The sequence below is a fragment of the Mesoplodon densirostris genome, chromosome 17 (genome assembly GCF_025265405.1).
Source record: "Mesoplodon densirostris isolate mMesDen1 chromosome 17, mMesDen1 primary haplotype, whole genome shotgun sequence".
NCBI classification, from domain to species: domain Eukaryota; kingdom Metazoa; phylum Chordata; class Mammalia; order Artiodactyla; family Ziphiidae; genus Mesoplodon; species Mesoplodon densirostris.
This window is the reverse complement of record NC_082677.1, coordinates 2819565-2840944: the sequence shown is the minus strand read 5'-3', so window position 1 is coordinate 2840944 and position 21380 is coordinate 2819565. Positions and strand designations below refer to the sequence as shown.

The 21380-nt window shown below is 50.5% G+C and overlaps 1 protein-coding gene across 1 annotated transcript in view; it reads left to right on the top strand.

The window, feature by feature from the left end:
* SPATA13 (spermatogenesis associated 13) overlaps positions 1 to 21380 on the top strand; it is a 119120-nt gene that overhangs the window by 73195 nt on the left and 24545 nt on the right. The window contains exons 3-4 of the mRNA XM_060080285.1: positions 578 to 946; positions 2605 to 2749. Of these exons, the coding sequence (XP_059936268.1) occupies positions 578 to 946; positions 2605 to 2749 (514 nt within the window). The remainder of the gene's footprint in view (positions 1 to 577; positions 947 to 2604; positions 2750 to 21380) is intronic.

Here is a 21380-nt window from a genome sequence, read left to right as displayed (position 1 = left end):
GGGCCGCAAACTCTCCAGCTGTGGGATTGTCTAGTCTGGAATCTGAGACCCTGAAAGGTTAGTGGTGACTAGTCCCAGCGCACACAGCCAGTTAGTCGGCTGATCTCATCCTTGGAGCCCCTAGTTCAGTGCTCGCCCCAGCAGACGAAGTCCCCAGGTGTGAGGACCGTGCTGAGCAGCCCACACTCGATCCTCTCGAAGCACCTTCTGTCTGTGAACGTAGCTGAGAGAAGGTGCCTCGGGTTGCAAAGTGCAGCCTTAGGGCCGTTTCTCCTACAGGCCTGCGTTACCCTGCCTGTTATGTATATTTGGAGAGACACCCGTCACCGTGGTGCTGATTTTCTTAGTATCTTGTATCCTGGCTCATCATGGGTCACCAAACATCACTAATGAAATTAGGGTTTTAATTCAGCCTCCAATTAAAGACACGTTTGCTTCTTCTCATCCACGTCTCAGTCACATCTTTCTGGTACGCAAACAATTTGGGGGGCTGGGGAGGGGTCGGGGACGTCTGGCTCGTACCTTTTCTTTATCCTCCTGGAAGTCGCCCTCACCTAACCTGTTCGCATTTGAAAAGGTTGTGACCGAGGGGTCCTGGAGGCGGGCCTCCGCACCAGAGGAAGAGAGGCCGGAGGCTCAGAGGGTCCCCAGGAGGAGATGCGGACCCGGGAGGAGGTCACGGCCCCGACCACTCTCTGACTACGGCCAGCCGGTCAGCCTAAGTCTGTCCATCCCTGAAGACTCGATCGCCGTAGACCCCCAGAAAGAGGACACTGAGGACGGTGACCACCAGCCCAGCGGCGCCCCCATCGACCCTGCAGACCAGCGCCCCCCTGCTGGGGGCTGCCCCCGGGGGGCGCCGAGAAGACGCCCCATCTCCGTGATCGGCGGGGTCGGCTTCTACGGAAGCAGCCAGGCGGAGGAGGGGGAGGCCATTCTGCCCCAAGTAAGCCCGGGCACGCTGCCATATGAGCCACTCAGCCCTCCAACCGCCTGGCCTCTGTCCTCTGGCTGCAAACTTACCAGGAAACTTAACGCTTTCCTTTCTTCTCTCTGCCTCAAGGATGACGTCATCTGCTCACAGCCTTTCTTCCTGGCTTTGAAAACATGCATGAATTAGAACTAACCCACTGACATTTGGATGTCTCTTACTAATCCTCTGTCTTTCTGGGCTCTTGAATAATACGGGAAACTGGTTTGCTGTTTGTTCTGAATCGTCTGGGGAAAGTAGCCTTGCATATTTAGTGAGCTTCCTGAAAGAAGAAATCTGGACAGAGAAAGTGTCGCTTATCCTTAAAATGTAAAGATACGAAAAAAATAAGCCAATTTTTTTCTAGAGATGAGAAAATAATTTTTTCTACCATTTTCTTTCTCTTTGCACATCAGTTGCAGCTTTGTAACTGTTTTGACAATAGATTAAAATCTTGCTATTATTCCCTTAGTATACTTTAGTAATTCAACAAGTGTTTATCAGTTACCCAGAGAGCCCTTTGAAGCTACAAAACATTTAAATAAAGGCCCTGTTCTGAAGGAGTTTCTATTATTTGGTGAGACTCATACACCAGCCATGCTCCAGGGTTCACAGAACCATACATGACGAAGTGCCAGTTTCATTTTTTTTAAAACTTGCTAGTTGATATCACAGATAGCCCATAAATTCTCTTAAAAGGGCAATTCTCTATTGGTATTGGATTTTATGTTTACATTCTCCCTATAAGCCCAGCACAATGCTTATTTATAGCAGATACCCAAAAACCTCTTGCTTAATTGAACTAAACGGAACTGAATTCTTAAGGTAAAAAACATTATGTTGAAGAACACCTCAAACTTTTTGTTGTTCTGAGGTGCTGTGCGCGCTAGGAAATAATTCTGGAAGGCGGCTCTGCTCACCAGTGTATCACCAATGCCACACAAGAAAGAATTCTGAACGAAAGCAAGCTGTAATCTGTTTTAACTTGAAACACAGCCTAGGGGAGATGTAAAGCATTACAGACATTTTTTCATTTCAGAGCGTCCAAAAGAAATGGAGTAAGATAATTTTGTGCACTCTAAGCTCATTTAGGGAACTGGGTAGAAAAATACTGAGAAAACCTACGGAAAGCAGGGACCAACTTGGCCTTGAGTGTAGTTGTAGGGACAGTTCATGTGGAAGGTCACAAGGGCATACAGATGATTCTAAATTTGTGGAAAACCAACTCTCCTCTTAGACAAGGCTCCACGGCCCTGATAGTTTAGGTGGATGAGAACTGTGCTCCACAAATGCTGGTCCCTGCCTGCGGGCGGGTGTAGGGCGGAGGCCGGGGGTGGGAGTGGCTGGCGTTGCCTCTGCTTCCCTGGGGGTTGCCGGGTGGAGGGGGGGCACCACTTCCTCCCCCAGCTTCCCCTGCTCCACGCTGGCCTTTCCTGAGTGTCCCCCGGGGGTGTGTCCTGGCAGGTGGCCAAAACGTGATGCCCTGAGGGGTCGGCACTGGGGTTTCCGGTTAGAGGAAGGTCGTCCTTGAGCTTGTGCCGCCCGGGCTGCGATCGGGGCCTCGAGGTGAGGATGCTGAGCTCCCGGGGCCCCTACTTCCTGCCCCTTCTCACCGCCTCTCCTTTCCTTTGCAGCCGGCTGCCCGGCCGCCCGTGCCCGCACACCAGGTGCCGCCCTACCGCGCGGTGTCGGCCCGGCTGCGGCCGTGCGCCTTCTCCCAGAGCACCCCCATCGGGCTGGACCGCGTGGGACGCCGGCGGCTCATGAGAGCATCTAACAGTGAGTCTCGCGGGCCTCCCTGGTCCACTCCCGGAGATGGGGGTGGAGTCCTCCACCGGGCAGCTTCCATTCAGCGGAGGAGCCCGGGCCATTGCGCCCCGTCCGCCTGCCCTGGGCCAGGGGTGGGGAGGGCTCACCGGGTGTCAGGAGCTGACCCTGCAGGGGCCGGCTTATCGCCCCCTGTCCAGGGAGGGTGCCCTGTGGGCTCTGAGCCATCACGGCGATCCTGCCCTTGAGAAGGTCTGGGGACCGAGTTCCTACCGTGGAGGAATGAACTCCTGACCATGAAGGGGCTCCTGGGGAGGATTTGTCTTAACCTGACTTTCAAAGCTCTTTCTGGGTGTTTGAGATTCACCAGGACTGTTTGAGCAGCACGGAAGAGTTTTTTATCTAATAGATTTGTTCATATGCTACCTTAGTCCCTACCCGGTAAATACTTGCTGACCCGAATTCATGGAATGATTCAGGTTCCTGAGAGAGCACGTTGACGTCCGAGCCGCTCGCTGGCTGGACAGTGTGGCCTGGCCGGGCGCACGGGGCAGGAATAGGACGGCCGCTTACCGTGGGGCAGACACCACCCCGTGTGCTCTGCCGGTTGGTTCCTCTGGTCGCGTGAACCCTGTGCTCTGGCGGATGTTGTTGTTTTCCTGCTTTTACAGACCAGAAACCCCAAGTGCAAATAGGTGAACCACCCAGGATGTGGCAGAGAAGGGACTTGAATCTACAGTCAGATAGAATTTTCACTGCAGGCCCATGTTTTTAACCCCTGAACTGTGCGGCTCTAGAGAGACACAGCAGACTGCCGACGACCAGACCCTCGGTGGCCGCGTTTATTGTCTTACCTTTGAAAAGGAGCATCGCGCGGCGAGCGTGAGTGCTGGACGGGGCGCTCGGACGCCTGGGTTCTGGGTGGCGCTGCCGCCCACCGGCCAGTGGGCACGACCTCCACGTGACGGTGGTGACCGGGGCCGAGCCGCGAGAAGGGGCGGGATTTAAAGAGCGTTTTTTGCAGAGACTTGAAGGAGGCCGAGGGCATCGCTCGGCGTCTTTACATTTCAGGGAGAGGGAGTGGGGGGGGTCACAGAGGGTGGAGAAGGGAAAGGGAACAGGTGGGGTGAGGCTCCGCTCATCCTCCCCGTGACGAGGGGATCGAGATGGTGACGAGAAGGTCGCTGATGGATTGTGACCCAGAAATGGTGGCAGAGGGTGTCCTGGGAGGGCCGCGCCTGGTGCTGGGGGTCAGGGCGTCGTGAACGGTGAGGGTGAGGGAATGTCTGTCCTCCACGTGGTGCCGCCTGGCTTCTACCTCAGGAGGAATCCGGGCTGGACTCTTGTCAGACCAGGTGAAAAGGAAAGAGGAGCCGGGGGGCGGCTGGAGGCCGAGGAAGCTTTCGAGCATCTCTTGCTTTTGTGGTCCTCTCGGCCGAGCAGGTGGGGCCCCTGGGATCGCCCCCCAGACCCCCCCGTCCCGGGGCCCCTGCCCTCCGGCTCCCCCGCCACCTCCTCAGGCCAGGCTTCCGCCCACGCTGGTCAGAGTTCCTGTTCAGTTCTTACTGCTGTTTCCCTGTGAGCTTTCCCCGGCGTCACGGGAATGGAGTCCCAGTCCCTTAAGCGAGTTTGCGGGCTCTCTGCCGCCTGCCCGCCCCGGCCTGCCGCGCTCACACCTCCCCCGGCGCTCCCTCGCCGCCCGGCTCTCTGATCGCTCTGCCCAGATTCCCCTGCCTTCCCTTCACATACGGCCACGTTCATTCCCCTCCAGATTCAAAACCCACTGCCCTGGGGACCCTTGGAGACAAATGCACCGTCATCTTTCTGCACAGCAGTTGCTTCTCTCCAGCCCAGTCATCAGCGTCTGGTGATGCACTTCGAGAAAGTTGTCTAAAAGGAGAGAAAAGGCTGCGAGCACACGATGCCTTCAAAACGTTACTTGTGATGGAAAAAAAGTTGAAACAATGGAAATGTCCACTTTCAGTGGGATAGTCCAGTGTCATATGGGCGACCACTTCAAAACAGTTGACAGCGTCGTTAGGGAAAGCCCGTAACAACGTGGAAAATGACCGATGTAATATTAAAGTGAGAAAAAGGGAAATAATGTTGTATTAGTTTGCTAGGGCTGCCGTCACAAAGTACCACAAACCAGGCGCCTTAAATAGCAGGAATGAATTGTCTCAGTTCTAGGGGCTGGAAGCAGGGTGAATTCCTTCCGGGGCCCGAGGGGGACCCTCTGCGGGCTCTCTCCTGGCTCCTGGCGGCCTTGGGTCCCCTGTACCTCGGCATCTGGATGCATCTCCTTTATCTCTGCCTTCATCTTCACATAGCGTCCTGTTGAATCAGGGCCCACCTTAATGATCGCTTGATCATCTACTGAGACCTATTTCCAAGTAAGACCACTGTCACTGGTACTGGGGGTTAGAATTTTAGCATCCTTTGGCGTGGGGGGGGGACACACTTCAACCCATAACATACCATGATTGCAGCCGTATATGACGTGTACACATGTGGTCAAAGGTTTACCAAGAATATGCAAAAATGAAAATAGTGTAGTTAGGCGGGTAGGAATATAGATGGTTTTTCTTCTAACCCTGTACTCATACAAACAGCTTATTTCTGCACCTTCTGTGTTTTGTTGTGAGTTTAGTGTTCTTTTGTTGAGAAGCAACAAAAACTAACTCTACCTAGTTGGAGCAAAAGAGAACGTCTTGGAAGGGTGTCGGGTGTTCCCAGAATTGATGGGGTGGCTGGGAACCTGTCTAGGAAGTGGACGGGAGCCTGTCTAGGAAGCGGACGGCAGTCGGGGTTGCTCCTGGGAGTTGGGGAGCCACATGCAAGGAACCAAGGAAGGCACAGTCTGTCTGTCTTTGCCTCTGAAGTCGCTCAAGAGGCAAAGTCCCAGGATGGGGTTCAACTCCCCAGCTCAGGTGACGTGTCCACCACCTGGGGGCACTGGGACAGAGTGGAGGATGGGATCCTCCAAGGATGGACCCCTTGTCTTTGGTACAAAGACGCAGGTGCATGGATTCCCTGACTATGATGGAGGGGAGGTTGTTCCCCCAAAGGAAATCCAAGTGGTGTTGGAAGTAGAAATAGATTCTGGACAGACGCCCCATTTGTTCATTCATTCATGCAGTGTCTGTTGAGCACCTGCCACGTGCCAGGTGACAGCCATGAGCACAGCAAAGCTCTTTACCTCCCACACGTCCTAGTGCGGGGTGACGGGTTACCAAGGGACTGTAACGTGGCAGGTGGCACACCGTAAAGAGAGGTGAAGCAGGTAGAGGGCATTCGTTTTTAAAAGAACATGGTTTTAACAATGATGCACCTATTCCACGTCTAATTAAAACCCTCTCACTCCTTCCGTGGAGGGAAACAACCCAGAGGCTCACCAGTCACTGCAAACGTCTCCCAAGTCCAGGGCCTCTGAGTACCTCCTTCGGTGCTCCAGCCCCACTGCAAAGCCTCGTCAGTGTTTATGCCCAGAAGTAAGTCCAAGCAACACACCCTTCCATAGTGGAAAGAGGTGGAGGAAAGGAAATAGAAAATACATAACTACTGTGTGTACATACACACGTGATACCAGGAGGGGCCGCTTCTCTTCTCTGCCTCTGGTTGTGAGGCACGCCTGCTGCTTCTGACTCTGCCCGACTTGACCCCATCGTTTGCTCCGGAGCCTCTGCCCCGAGCCCTGCCTGTGCTGGTCTTTGCCAGCTGAGGTGCTCCGAGCCTTCACTCCAAGCTCTCAGCTGGTACTGGTTCTACTTGTTTAGAGTCACCATGGTCTCCTGTATTCCCCTCTCTTAGTCAAAAATCAGTCCATCTACAGAAAAAAAAAAAAAAAAAAAAGTGTTGAGCATCAGCTCTGAGCCAGGCACCACTTTCACCATTTGGAGAAAAGCAGAGAATAAAGCATCACAAAGCATCTACATTCCAGCCTTGAAACAGATTCAGTAAGTGGATAAGTAGGATTAACTCAGGCACTGATGATCGTTCTGGAGAAGGTGAGGCTGGACAAGACGGAGGGAGACCTCGTGTCCCTATGGAGGTGACATTGGAGCCGAGACCTGGAAGATCTGAGAGAGGAGAGGTCCCAGCAGAAGGAGCACCAGATGCCCAAAGCAGGCAGGAACTTGGTGTTCCTGAGGTTCAGCAGGAAGGCCGGGGTGCCTGGAGCTCGGGAGTCAAGGATGGGAGCGGACGGTGCCGCCTGGACGTTAGAGAGAAGCTGGATAGAAGGGGCGTGGCAGGTCTCGAGAGGGGGTCGGGGTTATTCCGAGTGAAACGGGAAGCCGTTGCCAGCTGGGCTTCAGAGGGGAAGGCTGTCTGGGGAGAGAGGGCAGAGGAAGAGGCTAATTGGAAGGTTATTGCGTTGGTCCAGTTGGGAAATGATGTGGCGGCGACCACAGAGGACACCCATGTGTCCCCTGGGCGCTCCTTTTCCAGAGCACGAGGCAGCTTAAAAGGCGGTCCTTGGCTCCGAGTCAGCGGGGCCAGGGCTGGGCCGCTGGTGGAAATACTTCTCTCTTGGGGGAAGAAATTCAGTTTTGACAGAGCTGAGTTCCCGGATGGAAATAAAATACTTTGTCAGCGTATTATTAAGTGATCCCAAAGCCCTGTGTCGACCTCTTCATTTCTGGGCTATATGAACATCACCCTCTCTCCGGGGAGATTCCAGCAGGGGTCTGATAGGTAAGGCAGGCAAATCCGAATCTAGAATAAGTGTCTCTTCCAGTAAGGGCAAACCATCTACCCCTCTATTATGGAAAGGGTCCACTGTAATCAACCCCCCACAAGTAGGCGTCTGGGTCCTTCAAGGAACCGTATCATTAACTTTGTTGAGGGGACACCCTGTGGTTTAGCCCAGGCTTGGCATCTGTGGCTGCCACGAGAGCCATTTTATTTTTTTAACCCACTGAGTCAGCATTAAGACGACCAGGAACAAAGATGGACATTTGCCCCGTGGGACATAATGTCACACGGTTGTCAAACAGCCTCGTTTGCAGTGGGACTCCTGTGGGACAGGTGATTTCCCGTGCTTTGAGTGCATTCTGACGTATCCAATCACACCCCTTCCCCAAAGCCGTCCATGAACCCATTTTGTTCTCTCCAGGCTCCCCCAGTGGCTCCTCAGGCAAGCCATTTGCTCTGACCGTGAATCCACACAGGCTAACCCCTCGCTGAGGCCAGAGTATCGCTTAGATTTTACTGCTGGGGGGACCTCTGTTTCCGGGGGCACCAGGGAAGTGACAGGAGGGCTCGAAGGAAGAGTTGCAGTAATGGGACTCCCGACCCCAAGGTCACCTGGCTTCTCCATGAGGAGGCCCTGGGTCTGGAACCAACTTAGATCTGGGAGTTGAGTGAGGTCCCTCAATTCCCTGTGGTGGTGGCTCAGGTGCGCCCTCTGCTCACCAGAGTTGGCCATTTCCCGCTACATGAGACACGCAGTACCTTCATGGAGGCCCTCATCAGTTTTGTCCCCCAGGAACCCTGTATAAGTGAAGCGCAGCTGGAGATCAGGTGGCTCACACCATCCCAGTGACCGAGCAGGCCCTGCTGCCTAGGGCAGAAGCCACGCCCACTTTCCCAGGTGGACATCCCACCTCCATGGGGTCCTGGACTCCTTGAAATAGAAGCCTCTCCCGCTGGCTCCCTGGGCCCAGGGAGATTAGCAGCAGGTTGATGATAATGTAGCTGCCACATCCATCATCTGGTTTGGGAGGTAAGGCCAGGGGAGGGTGAGGACCCGACACACCAGCTCCAGCGTTTCTGTCCCCAGACTTCGCACCCCTGCTCCTTCATCTTCCGAGGGCTGTGGCCTCTCAGCTGCCATGTGAGTGGGCAGCACGGGGTCCCGGTTCCCATCCCACCAACGTGCTGGAGTGGCTTCCCCGCCTCAGGAACCCATGTGTTGAACGCAAAATCTCTAGTACATGCTGCCCAGATGGACAGATGCGGCTTGATCTGAATTATGTTCAGTAAATGCAGTGTGTGTGAACCTTGTTTGGATTCTGATACCAACCAACCGGCTGTAAAAAGGTCATTTTGAGACAAGGGGGGACATTTTCACATGGAATCAGTGTTCAGAAAAGGAATTATTGTTAATTTTGTTCATAGGGACAATGATAGTGTAGTTATTTTTAAGTCCTTGTTCATTGGGGTACGTACTAATATTTGTTGCACGAAATGATACATGGGAGATTTGCTTTAAAATATCCCCCAAATTGTTGGGAACTAGTTGGGAAAAATTGGTAAAATATTAATCCTTCTGGGTTCATCATATAGTTTCTCTACTTTCATGTTTGTTTGCAATTTCATAGAATAAAAGGTTTTAAAAATAATGAAAAGGGTGTTTCCTCTGCCCTGATCAAGTGTTCTCAAAACCTCCAAATCCCAGAAGTGCCCGCAACTAACATTTTCTCAAAATGTAGAAATGTGAACATTAGCAGTTTAATTTTTCTTAAGAAAGGAAGACCTAATCCTTTTCGGTGAAAGTGACGTCCTCCTTCTCAGAACTTTGCAGCACGGTGCTGGGCTCTTTTCTAGAACCAGTTACTTCTCTCTGGCTTTGTTTCGAGCTCTTGTCTCACCTCCTCCCTGGCCCATATGTCTCTGAGGAGAGCTTACATGGAGCAATCCTTGGTCACGCTTACCCACTGCACGGGTGTGGTGTTGGAGTAAGAATTCCACCGTGAATCACAGTGGTACTCAGAAGTGCTTTTCTCAAGTTCACGGCTGGGAGGGTGCCAGCCTATAAAAGCCCTGTGGCTTTGTTGGCGATTGCGTTTGTGCCCCTTGCTCTTCCTTGGGTCTGAGCAAGTGTGCCTGTGCAGTGCTGACTTTCTCCTAGGGAACTACCTTTGCTGCCTTTTATGACGTTTTCTCTTACATCCAAGGCAGCTTCTTCCATCACAGCCTGATCTTCCCATACTTATTTCCGTTCCTGCCATCTTTCCTCTCATAACTAGTCTACCTGTTCTGATCCGAAGTCAGATTTGATCGCCCTTCAGAATTCTTATTTTCATGTCTACTCATGCTTCTCTCTCTTCCCATCCCATGCATCAGGTTCAGATTCGTTTTCTCCTGTGACGTAAACCCAGTGATCGTCTTAACTGTCTCCCAGGAAGAACGACATCCAGTTTCCTTTGCTGGATGCAATCTTCACGGGTCACAAGCAAAGGAATACAGCATGCCACTGAACCAGGAGATTTGCGTATGCCATTTAAAAAATATCTGTTACATTTTCAATAAGGCTTTTACTCAACCAAAAAGTGTTAGAGTATTTTGTAATCATGCCGAACCACAGAGGAAAGAAAACGACAAGATTAGATCCAATGAAAACTTATTATAAAAACTAGAGAAAATGACTTTCTGGGGAGACACAAACATGAGTTGACTTGATGGACTTTTTATGGCTTTTTAAAATATTTCGTCCCACATGCTGTGTGGAGCGGCCAAAAAAATAAAATTAAAAAAAAATTCAAAATTACTCAAATGATTACTTGATTTGATTTTTTTTTCACATCTTAATTTCTTAAGAATATAGTCACTTTGCACGCTAGGAAAGAGAATCATGTTAGACCAGTGGAGCCCTCCAGTGACCTGGGCCAGAACTGCTGGATCCGCAGCAGAATCATGTCAGCATTTAAGCCGTCACCCATGGCGTTGTAAAACTCTAACTCATAACCACCTGTGTACATTATATTTTCGTTAGGAAACAACCAAAAAATCCAGTCCTTAAGGGCATGATGCACATGAATAATATCTTGTTCTATAAAAGAATAACCCAAATTACACAAGTGGCTGCCTGTGTGTGAAGCACATCCGTCTGGCCAGTGTTGCTGGGGGAGGAGGCATTTTGAAAACCTCTGAGGTTTAAAAATTCCTAGTTCTGCTGTCAGTGAGGAAGCAAGAAAACAGTGCGACAGACCGCACTGCTATTGATCAGGGTCAACCACGAGAATATAAATTTAGAGATAAGGGTGGGGAATTGGATAACTTAGAAATTTCCAAACTAATGTACTTAATGACGAGAAATCCAGCATGCTGCCTTTTTCCTTTTGCCGAGAACACACTGAGGCCCGTTTTAGAGACGCGTCCAGGTCTGAAAGGGGGTGGCAGGTGTCGCCGCGAGTGGGTGCCTGCTTCCTCCGTCTGTGTCCGTGGAAAGGCCAGGCGGGAGCTCCCGCGGGGGGCCGGTCCGGTCCCACTTAGCCCATCATGAGCCCGGCGACCTCTGTGGGGTGGACCTGTACACTCCCGAGCCCCGCACGGGCGCTGCCTTCCGCCGGGGCCCCAGGGGGAGCGGCCGCACGTGCGCGGCGCTGGAGGACCTGGGGTCCTGCGCGCGGGGCTGCACACGGGGTCCTGCACGCGGTGGGGAGCTGCCGGCGCGCCTCCCGCAACTGCCGCCCGCTGACCCCGCGCAGCCCGCATGCCAGCCTGGCTTTCCTCTGGTGAAGGTTCCCACACAGCTTTCAGGTTGGTTTGTCTACGGGTGTCAAGACGGTCCACTGTCTTTAAAGCCCAGTAGTTTCAAAGGGCAACTGAGGTTATCACTCGGGATATCCTTCCCCGCCTGCAGCTTCCAGTCCCTCTGTTTGGTTTTGTGCAGAGATGTATTTTCTCAGCCACGGAGAGATTTCCTTACGTATGTGCTTATTTACTTTCCTGCATTTAGGAACTAGTATTGCTTGTAAAGGCCAGTTTTTCCAACCTCATTATGAAGTTGATTATCTTAATATCATTAGGAAATGATGTAGGACGTGCCATTAGGACATGGTCAAACTGTGGCATTTCAGGACGCGTCCAAGGTGCGCTGAAACCTTTCTGACTTGAGCTTTCAATACGCTCTTGGGTTAGGAGACACCTCATTTGTATTGATCCACTGAACACATATACCTGCTGTTGTGTAACACATATGTATATATCAACATGAGCCCTACGATAAGTGAGGCACTTTGTGGAGGCTGGCTGCTCCCAGGAAGCCAGAGACTGAGCTCATGGAACCTCCCGGCTGGTGTCCAGACCCGGAAAGCCACTGCAACAGCAAAGGAGGTGAGTGTAACCGCAGAGCAGGCAAATCCCGTCTGGGGAGACCCCAGGCTTTCCCCAGAAAATGACGTCAAAGCTGAGACTTGAAGGCTGAGTTGGAGTTAGATGAAGTGCGTTGTTGGGAGAAGGTGTATTCCAGGCTGGGGGTGATACCGACCAGGATTCTTGGCCTCCTTAATCAATAGAAATTGATTAGAGGCCAGATGAGAAATTCAGGCAGGGCTTTACTGGGACCCCTGCAGCAGCGGGGGGGATTGAGAACAAGTAACAGTTTCCCTTGCTCCCTCATTCCCCTAGGGGGCGGGGGTGTGGGGGCGAGCTGGTCCCTTATACGGGGTGAGGGTAGGGGTGTGTCCAGGGGTTGCACTGGAGGGGTGGCTTAGGCAGTTGGCCCACCACTTAGGTGGTGCTCAGGGCAGGGGGCATGCGCTGTGCCTTGCCATTGCTCCAGGCTCTTCAAAAGCAGCAGTTGAGTTTTTTTAGTCTTTTGTATCTTTTTGTCCATAATTTGTCCCAACTGCGCATGCATGCAGTTATTTTTAGTCCCGTATAGTTTCTTTGTATTTTCTTGCTGGAGGAGAGGTTTGTCCAGGTGCAAGCGTTGAAGCGCTGGCAGCAAACGGTCCCAGATGTCAGGGGCACAGCATGTGGGGAGTGTAGGCGCCAGAGGAGAGAAACTTGAGAAACCCAGGTTTGGGTCACCCTGAGAAACTTTCTTAACCCAGCCATGCGCTCATCAGATGGAAGTGTCCTTGGTGTGGACAAGGCCTGAGCCTTGCCCAGGGCTCGCTTGGGGGGCGGCGCCCTCTATGCCACTCTCATGGGTGGAGCTGTGTCCTTCTTGGGAGCCAAGGGCATGGCTCCAAGCTGGCTACGGAAGCTGTGGTCACTACTGTAGTCACGGAACTAGTTCAGCTCCATAAGCAAATGACATGTAGATATGAGACTCAAAGGAGATTCGTATTTTTGAAAACTAAACACTTTGGAGAGGCTTCATCAAGGTGAACTGCTAAAAAATTATTTTCACTCAGATAAAAACTGAGAGCTGTAAAACATGGAAAAATCAGGAAAGCTGTACTCAGAATGCTTCTGGTCGTTACTTTAAAGCATCCAGAACTGGTGAGCATAGTTGACGCATCATGGCTGGGACATGCAGAATTCCTGGCCCATGATCACAGGGGGAGACCTCTGGTCCTCGAAGGTAACAGTGGTGAATCAGCTGCACCTTTGTACGTTGAAGTTGAGGTGTTCTGGGCATGATGCGTGTGTCATGTTTTTGACTTGGGCCTTTCAGGCAGCCAGACTACCTGGTGGGAGGGCCTTGCAGCAGCCCCTGAGGCTGTAGCGAGATGGGCTGAGGGGCAGGGTTGAGAGGCGGGTCTAGACGAGGGATCAGACTACCAGAGGTCGGACAGAGCCTGCCCATTCAGGGCCTCCTGTGAAGGGGGTCAGACTTTATCCTGGGGGCAACCAGGAGCTGCAGAAGGGTTTTAAGTGGGGTGGGATGGTCAGGTTTGCATTTTGGTGATGTCACTGGCTAGATTGTGGACCTGCCTGGGGACAGAGGAGACAGTCAGTGGGCAGAGCCCTGAACTAGAACACGACGGTTCTCCTGGAAAAACGAAGCCGTGGAGGTGAAACAATTGTCCGGATGTCTGGGGGGCAGACACCCCGGTGCCCCGGTGATGGGGGGAGCATAGGAGAAAAGCACACGAGTGGGGGGGCTTGGGTCTGTTCCAGGCATTGAAGTTGGAGGTGCAGGTGGGACAGCTAGGTGGAGGTCTTATCCCCTGGCCTTCACCATGAGGGTCTCATGAGGAGGTGGCCCAGGCTAGAGGGGAAACTGGGGCATCAACAGCAAGTGATGGTTGTTCTCAAAGCTGATGTAGGGAGAGGTACCATCCAGGGTGTGTGTGGAGTGAGAAAAGAGGGTCGGCATTTGGGAGCCAGTAAAGAAAGGAATCCACAAAGAAGATAGAAGAAGAGTGGGGCTTCCCTGGTAGCACAGTGGTTAAGAATCCGCCTGCCAATGCAGGGGACACGGGTTCGAGCCCTGGTCCGGGAAGATCCCACATGCCGCGGAGCAACTAAGCCCATGCGCCACAACTACTGAGCCCGTGCGCCACAACTACTGAGCCCGCGTGCCATAACTGCTATAGCCCACGCACCTAGAGGCCATGCTCCACAACAAAGAGAAGCCGCCGCAAGGAGAAGCCCATGCCCGTGCACCGCAACAAAGGAGCTCCCGCTCACCGCATCTAGAGAAAGCCGTGCACAGCAACAAAGACCCAGTGCAGCCAAAAATCAATCAATCAATCAATCTGTAACTCTGTTTTTTTTAAAAAAAAAAGAAAGAAAAGGAGTGGCCAGACAGGTGACTGGTGTCCAGATGTCCAAGGATGCTGGGCTCCAGGGAGGTGGCGGTTACGATGTCACCTGTGCCCAGGGTCAAGTCGGATGCTCTGAACCATACGCATGGCTCCAGCAGCAATTAGGAACTTGTGGGTTTTGAGAAAAGCGGTTTCAGTTGGGTGAGAGGGCAGAGCCGGGATGTGGGAGGGTGTCCGCAGGATTGTGCGGGGAGCCCAGACCTTATGTGTAAGTGGGGGGGGATTTTATCTGTTTTGTGTATTGGTGTTGGTTTTCTGATTTGATAGCCGAAAATTTCCCGTAAGTGCTAGGGCTAATTAAAAACCTTTGACAAGTCACTTAATCTAATCGGTAAGGCCCTAGGGCACCAGGAGTCCGTATGGAACAATATTCTGTTTAATTATTATCCAAATATAGGTTAAACTGATGTAAAATGCAAAGACTCAGGTTATAGGAAAGAAGAAGGTAACTCGAATGAATGTTTTCTGTTGACTCTCTTGATCCAGAATTTCAGGCCTTATCAAAGATTTTCCAACATATCACCCAGAGACGCCTCTCCACTTTTTGTTAAAAGGAAAGAAGAAAAGAAAAGGAATGGCAGGTGTTGAAGGGTGTGTGTGATGCCTTGAGATTATTTAACCAAACCTTGTCTGATCTCTTATTGTTTGAATGAGCTCCTTCTGCGTCTGCTTTTCCAAAGTTTTCTTTCAATGATGAATCAGAGAGAAAATATTTAGTCGGATCATCCTTGCTCAGGACCTGTGGAGGGTGATCGTAGCGGAGCTCTCGGGAGGCTGGTTGAAGGGTCGGTGACATCGAGCCCTGATGGTCAGGTGTGCACGTGCGTCGGGTCTGGAGCTCTCCCGTCTCCAGCCCGCTTCACGCTCTCCTGCCAGTGATGGCGGGCGCTGGGTGTATTTATCTGTGAGACAAGATGATTCTGTTCTCTTGTCTTTAGGCGGGTGTCTTCCTGCCTCCTGACACCATCCTGGCTAAAATATCTCCCTGCTGACCACACCGTGAGACCACGTGGACTCCACGGTCAGACCGATTTAGAGCCAGGAAAGGGTTCCATCTGCAGGCGCAGGCCCTGCAGATACAGACACCAGGGCCTTAGACCGCAGGCCTGCCTGTCTGAGAGGTGTGTGGGCTTGAGCAGCACTTAGCTGCTATCTCAGCCTTATCAGTGCCCAGAATCAAGAGTTGTTTTTTCTTTTTTTTAAAGGAACACAGTGTTCTAGTTCCTGTCTCAGAAAAACATCTTAACGTTTCTTTAACGTTTTTCCAGCAAACTTAAAATTCTCTTCTTCTAACATTTAAAAGCTTCTCGATTCTAAGACGTGTATTTGTTCCAATCATTCTAAACTACAGAGTTTAAAAAGTTTTCAAAATATCATGTGTCTGATGCCAAGCCTAAGAAATTGGATTTTTTAGAAGGAAAAGAGCAGGGAATTATATTCAGTATCCTATAATAAACCGTAATGGAAAAGAATATGAAAAAGAAAATATTTATATATACATGTACAATTGAATCACTTTGCCGTACACCTGAAACTAACACAACGTTGTAAATCAACTAGACATCAATAAAATAAATTTAAAAAAAAAAAGGAAAAGAAAGAACATTAAAAGTCAGGGGAAGGAGAGCAAGATAACTGAACATGGAGCAAACCACGACCAAGCACCCAGCCTCCGCTCGCGTCACTGGTCTTGCGGACGGACTCTGAGGCTTAAAAACATGCCATGCTTTTTACTCGCTCGCTAATCGAGATCTAAGTCCTAGATAGTGAAGCCAGGGATCCAAGCAGATCAGACAGACCCCAAAGCCCACATTGCTCCATTCCACTTGCTGTCTCCCAGGCACTGTGCTTTTGCAGGAACAGAACACAAAGTTATTTCATTCACGTGCCCAGAAGTTAAACCCACGTGTCAGTTTTTAAGTCCACACCCTAATAATTGCCTTTGATTACAACAAAGAAAGAAGTGAAACTCATCCATTATCTTGTTTTGCTCTTGTTATGTTTGAACCATATCCTAAGGATCCAAAGACAAATAAATACAGAAAAGAAGTGAAATGTGTCCCAGGCCTTGAAGGATGGAAACCCCACATGGTTGTTTACAGAAGACAGGAAAGGCCTCCGTCTTAACGTAGAGGTGGCAGCTTATCGTTTAAAGGACAATTTTGTATCTGTTTCTGAATTAGTCTAAGAGTTGTAGTCAGAGCCAAGGACCCCTGTCTTGTTTGGGGCGGTTTTGGAGTGGGGGGCATGGGGTGGGGTAGATGGGAGGGTTCACTGAGGCATTGAGGGCACATCTTCCGTCCGTCAGGGTGGACATATGCACACGGTACCTCGGGTGGAAGAGCAATAGCTTTGAAGACACACCTCCCCATCCTCTGCCTTTGGTTCTCAGTGGCTTGTTCGTGTCCCCCCTGCTCCGTTTCCTGTGTGTCTGAGTGATGGGGCCTCCCCTTTGCGTTAGGAGTCTGGCTGCTGCACGACGTTTCAGGAAGACCTAAATGGAGCCTACCTTAGCCATCCTCGGGCAGGCAGCTTACCGAAACGGGGTCTACAGTTCTACGTCAGTATGTGCTGGAAAACGTTATGTGTCGTGTTGACTGTCTCTGGTGGTGTTTTCTTATGTTTCTCTGGAAAATGGCATGACTGTGACCTGTAGATTAGTACTAATGTTTGTCTTTAATCCATTTAGAATAAATGGATACTCTGGATACTCCGTTATTTATGCTAATAGACAAGGGAATGTGGGTCTGAGTATCTGACGGCAAATGTAGCTGATTGCTTCCTGTTCAGAGATGCCCCCACTGCAGCTTTGGGAACCGCAGCCCTGTATCAGCAACGGGGACAGCGAGGGAGTGTACTCAGAACCCTCGCCGTGTTCCTCTTGATTCTGGGGGATGGTTGCTCAGGTGGGGGTCTGGGCTGGGGCTCAGTCCAGCCGAGGGCAGGGGCTTCCTCGGTTCTGACGTGCACCCAGCCTTGAGCTCATTTTCTGAAATTGGCAGTAGTGCTGGGCTGGAGAATAGCATGACTGTCCTCGGGGCCGCCTGCCGCCCTGTGCCTGTCCTGTAGCTCTTGGTAATGGGCCCTTACCCAAGCCTAGAAAAGAGGGGAAGTTCTAGAATCTTCCCAGGTTAAGGACATCTCCGAGCCATGCAGGGAGGCTGCAGCTTTGGTGAAGCAGCAACAGCTGGGAAACGTTTGTTGCTGAGTAGATACCCAGTGCTGGCGATCTTTTCCCCCAATATCAGAAGGTGGCCATGTAAGAAAACCTGTACCTGGACTTCCCTGGTGGCACAGTGGTTAAGAGTCCACCTGCCAATGCAGGGGACACGGGTTCGAGCCCTGGTCCGGGAGGATCCCACATGCCGCGGAGCAGCTAAGCCCACGAGCCACAGCTACTGAGCCCGCGAGCCACAACTACTGAAGTCCACGTGCCTAGAGCCTGTGCTCCACAACATGAGAAGCCCGTGCACTGCAAGGAAGAGTAGCCTCCGCTCGCCGCAACTAGAGAAAGCCTGGGCACAGCAATGAAGACCCAACGCAGCCAAAGGAAAAAAAAGAAAAAGAAAACCTGTACCGTATTGTACTTAAGAAGATGCCAAAAATTCAGAGCTAAATGGAACCTTAGCGACCACCTGCTCATATCAAGAACCGGTCCTGGACGGGTGGAGGGATGAGCACTGGTTTGAGTTTGAGGTTCCACTGCTAACTTACCTTGCCAGCAGCCTCCTTTTCCATACGTATGGATGTAACTATGTAGGGGTCTTAGGGCCACTGGGCCGAATATAGCCTTACTGTAGAGTAAAAATGATCATAACATTCCACGTGATTCTGACTTTTATTTTATCATCTCTGATTTCTAAATATTTGATATTAATGTATAATTTGGATTTCTCCACTTTCCCGTGGGACTTAATCCCTTGATGAATTCTTTTCATGGTACCAGTAGTCAAGGTTGGTGACAGCCTAGTCTTGACCACATAGCAGCATCTTATCCAAGGAGAATAGATTCGTGTGTTGGTGGGGGGGCGGAGGGGTTGGGGGGAGGGAGGGTTTTGGGTGGGTGGAGGAGGTTAAGACTTCCTTCAACTATGCTTAAGGTCTTTGTTGCAGTATTCTTATTGATCTGGTAAATAATAGGCTCTAATCACTAAAGAACTTTCCAGACCTGAAAGTCTAACCTTCTCTGTAGCTTCTTCCAAAAATATCTTGGAAGCGTTTTTTGGGTCATCTTCCTTTGAGAAGTTGCCCCACTGAAGTGCAGTTTTTGTTTGTTTATTTACTTTTTTCCTTCTTTTTATCTTTATGTTTGTTTTGAGTGTGTGTGCAGTAAAGTAAGTTTACTTAGTGAATGCCTTTGGTTTAAGATCCTAAAATCCCAAGGACCTTAATCTAGCACCCTGACCCCGTCCCTGGATTTAGAAAAAGTCCTTGGGAAACAGAAACTGCCCTTCGTACCAGCTGCCCAGGGAAAGGGGAAGGGAGCCGTAGAACCAAGTTAAGACAATACCAGGGAAATGTGGCCAAGAGAGCTTCTTTGTTTTGAAAACTTGCAGTTTTAACCAGGAAAAAATTTTAAGAAAATGAAAACACTCTGGATTTTATTTGCCTCCTGCTGGATTTTAAGCTTTGTTAGAAAAGATGCTCATCAGAATTAATTCCCGCTTCACTGCTTTGTGTCTCAGTATTCAGTGTTTCACTTGTTCATTCTAACGAAAACCAGGTCCACCCTTGCATTCTATGGTCGTCCTCCATTTCTGAATTAACACTTCTCAAGCGTGAGTGTGCCTCTGACCCAGATCCCTGGGTCTGGCTAAAGTCAGGCTGTGATTCCACAGGCCGGTGGGGTCTGCAGTCTTCACTCCCCGCCAGGGACCCACTCTCCAGTCCCCCGGCGCCGCTGGTCCCTGGACCGCACCCTTTGGGGCAGTAATACGTGTTATCGTAAACAGAGAGTTTTGTGGCCTTATGGGAAATTCTGTGTTAAACAAGGTGATACAGATGTCACAATCTGGATTTGTAGCCTGTGGGGACTGACGTATCCTCTGGATTTCCAGGAAGTAGATACAGTGTTCAGTGGTTTTCAGACATTTTTCATGGACCATATTATGCTGGTGTTCCACATGGGATATAGGAAATCTTACCTCACAGAGAGTGGTCTGCCCTGAAAAACAATTTCAAGGAATCTTTTGAGTCCATCATTTAATGAAGCACTGCCTTTATTAAGAATAGATATGCCCTGGGAATTCCCTGGTAGGTCTAGTGGTTGAGACACCATGCTTCCACTGCAGGGGGTCAGGGACTGAGATCCCACATGTCTCGCAGTGCGGCCAAAAATATATATATATGGGGGGGAGAGGGAGGGGGAGGGAGGGAGGGAGAAAGGAAGAAAGAAAGGAAGGAAGAAAGCACAGGTGTGCCCCTATTGAATGAACTATTAGTCATTTTAAAAATTTTTACTCTTTTCAATCATTGTTTAAAAATACCTGCAAGGGGTAGATTCAGAGCCGATCCGGTTTTGTGAGTGGTGTATGTGTGCTCGCAGGTTTCGCCTTTGTTGTGGTTTATTGAAGCCTTCACTGGATTTAAAGGTGGGATGCACCAAATCAATAGAAACAGCCACAAATAGTTAAAGATGAGAAAAGCCTATGATAAAGCACATGGTCAGCGTGGGTGTTGTCACTGATCATGCAGCTTTGCCCATCGAGCGTGGTCAGTGGACCTGAGGTTGGTCAGAATAGCTGCCGCATGATCTGTCCTGTTCATTAATCCCGAAGAAAGTGCCCGCATTGTTCTAAACTCGGTGATATGTTCTCAGGAACCCTGAGAGCGCTGTCGGAGCCTGGCTGTCCCCGCTGTACAGACCAGACACGGAGCCCCGGGAGGTTTGAACTGGTGGAGTGATGCCAGGGGGCCCATCACCCCAGAGCCGGCACGCACTCACAGGCTCAGTTTTTAGCCATTTACTGGGGGGCGACCATGTGATCCCTACTCTGTGTATACCATCTCCTTGCTCGTTAACTTAAAAAGTCAGCATCTTCGTGTTGTGAGGAAATTGAAGGAAGCTGTTTGTTAATAGGTGTCGTTTCACAGTATGACTTGCTCGTTGTAGATAACTGGGGAAAAAGTATACAGGAAATAAATAACCCGTGTCAGCTAGAGAGAGCCTCTTAAAAAAAAGAAAGACAATTCTCTTTATTATAGAGAACAGATACTTTATATAGTAAAAGATATGCATATCCTTGTCACATCGTAGAAGGTACACACATATTTACATATATGTTTTTAAACAAATCCCACTTTTAAAATGAGTTCACAGATTTGCAGTTAACATAGTGTAATATCACAACTGAAATTTTTGTCATGCCTTAGTGTGAAATCCCAACTCCAGGTTTGAACCTAGCGACCTCTCTGCTTCTTCCCCCATGAAATAGGTTCCTTCTTTTTTTTTTTTCTGAGCCCGCCGCTTTATTTTAATTGAAGTACAGTTGATTGACAGTGTTGTGTCCGTTTCTGCTGTACAGCAGAGTGATTCAGTTATACACATACATACATTCTTTTAAAGTATTCTTTTCTATTATACTTTATCACAAGATAGTGAATATAGTTCGCTGTAGGAGCCGGTTGTTTGTCCATCCTGTATGTAATAGCTTACTTCTTGAAAGCTCTCTTCGGGTCTGCCTCGGGCTTTGGGATTGTAAAGAAGAGCTGCAGGCGCCTTGCCTTTCTCCCACCGTCATCGGAGGCTCTCGGGGCCCCTGGTAGGCAGATGTGGTGCCTGGTTTCCTGGGTGGCCGTCTGGCCTGCGTTTAGGCTTTCCTCCCCGCCGTCCAGTCTGAGGCTGTAACCTCAGCTGCCCGTGGGCGGGCGCTGTGAGCAGTCAGGGTCTGGCCGGGCAGGCACAGGCGTCAGCAGTGAATAAGCGAATCTGTCGTCTCCTCAGCCAGAGCCTGCGCGAGTCTCCGTGATGCTCAGTCACCCCCCAGCCCCGCTCTGAACGTGGCTGTTTTCCAGACAGAAGGATGGTGGCTAGAGGGGAAATTGCAAGATTCTGGAGTCTGGAAAGCCTTCACCTGGGTACGTGTGCAGAGAATGGACGCCCGTGTCTGGCCATGTTGCCGATTCCCGTCTGTGTCCTTGCAAGTTGCAGGGCTCTCTCTGCTGCTTCTTGTCGGATGTGTGTGTGTGTGTAAGAG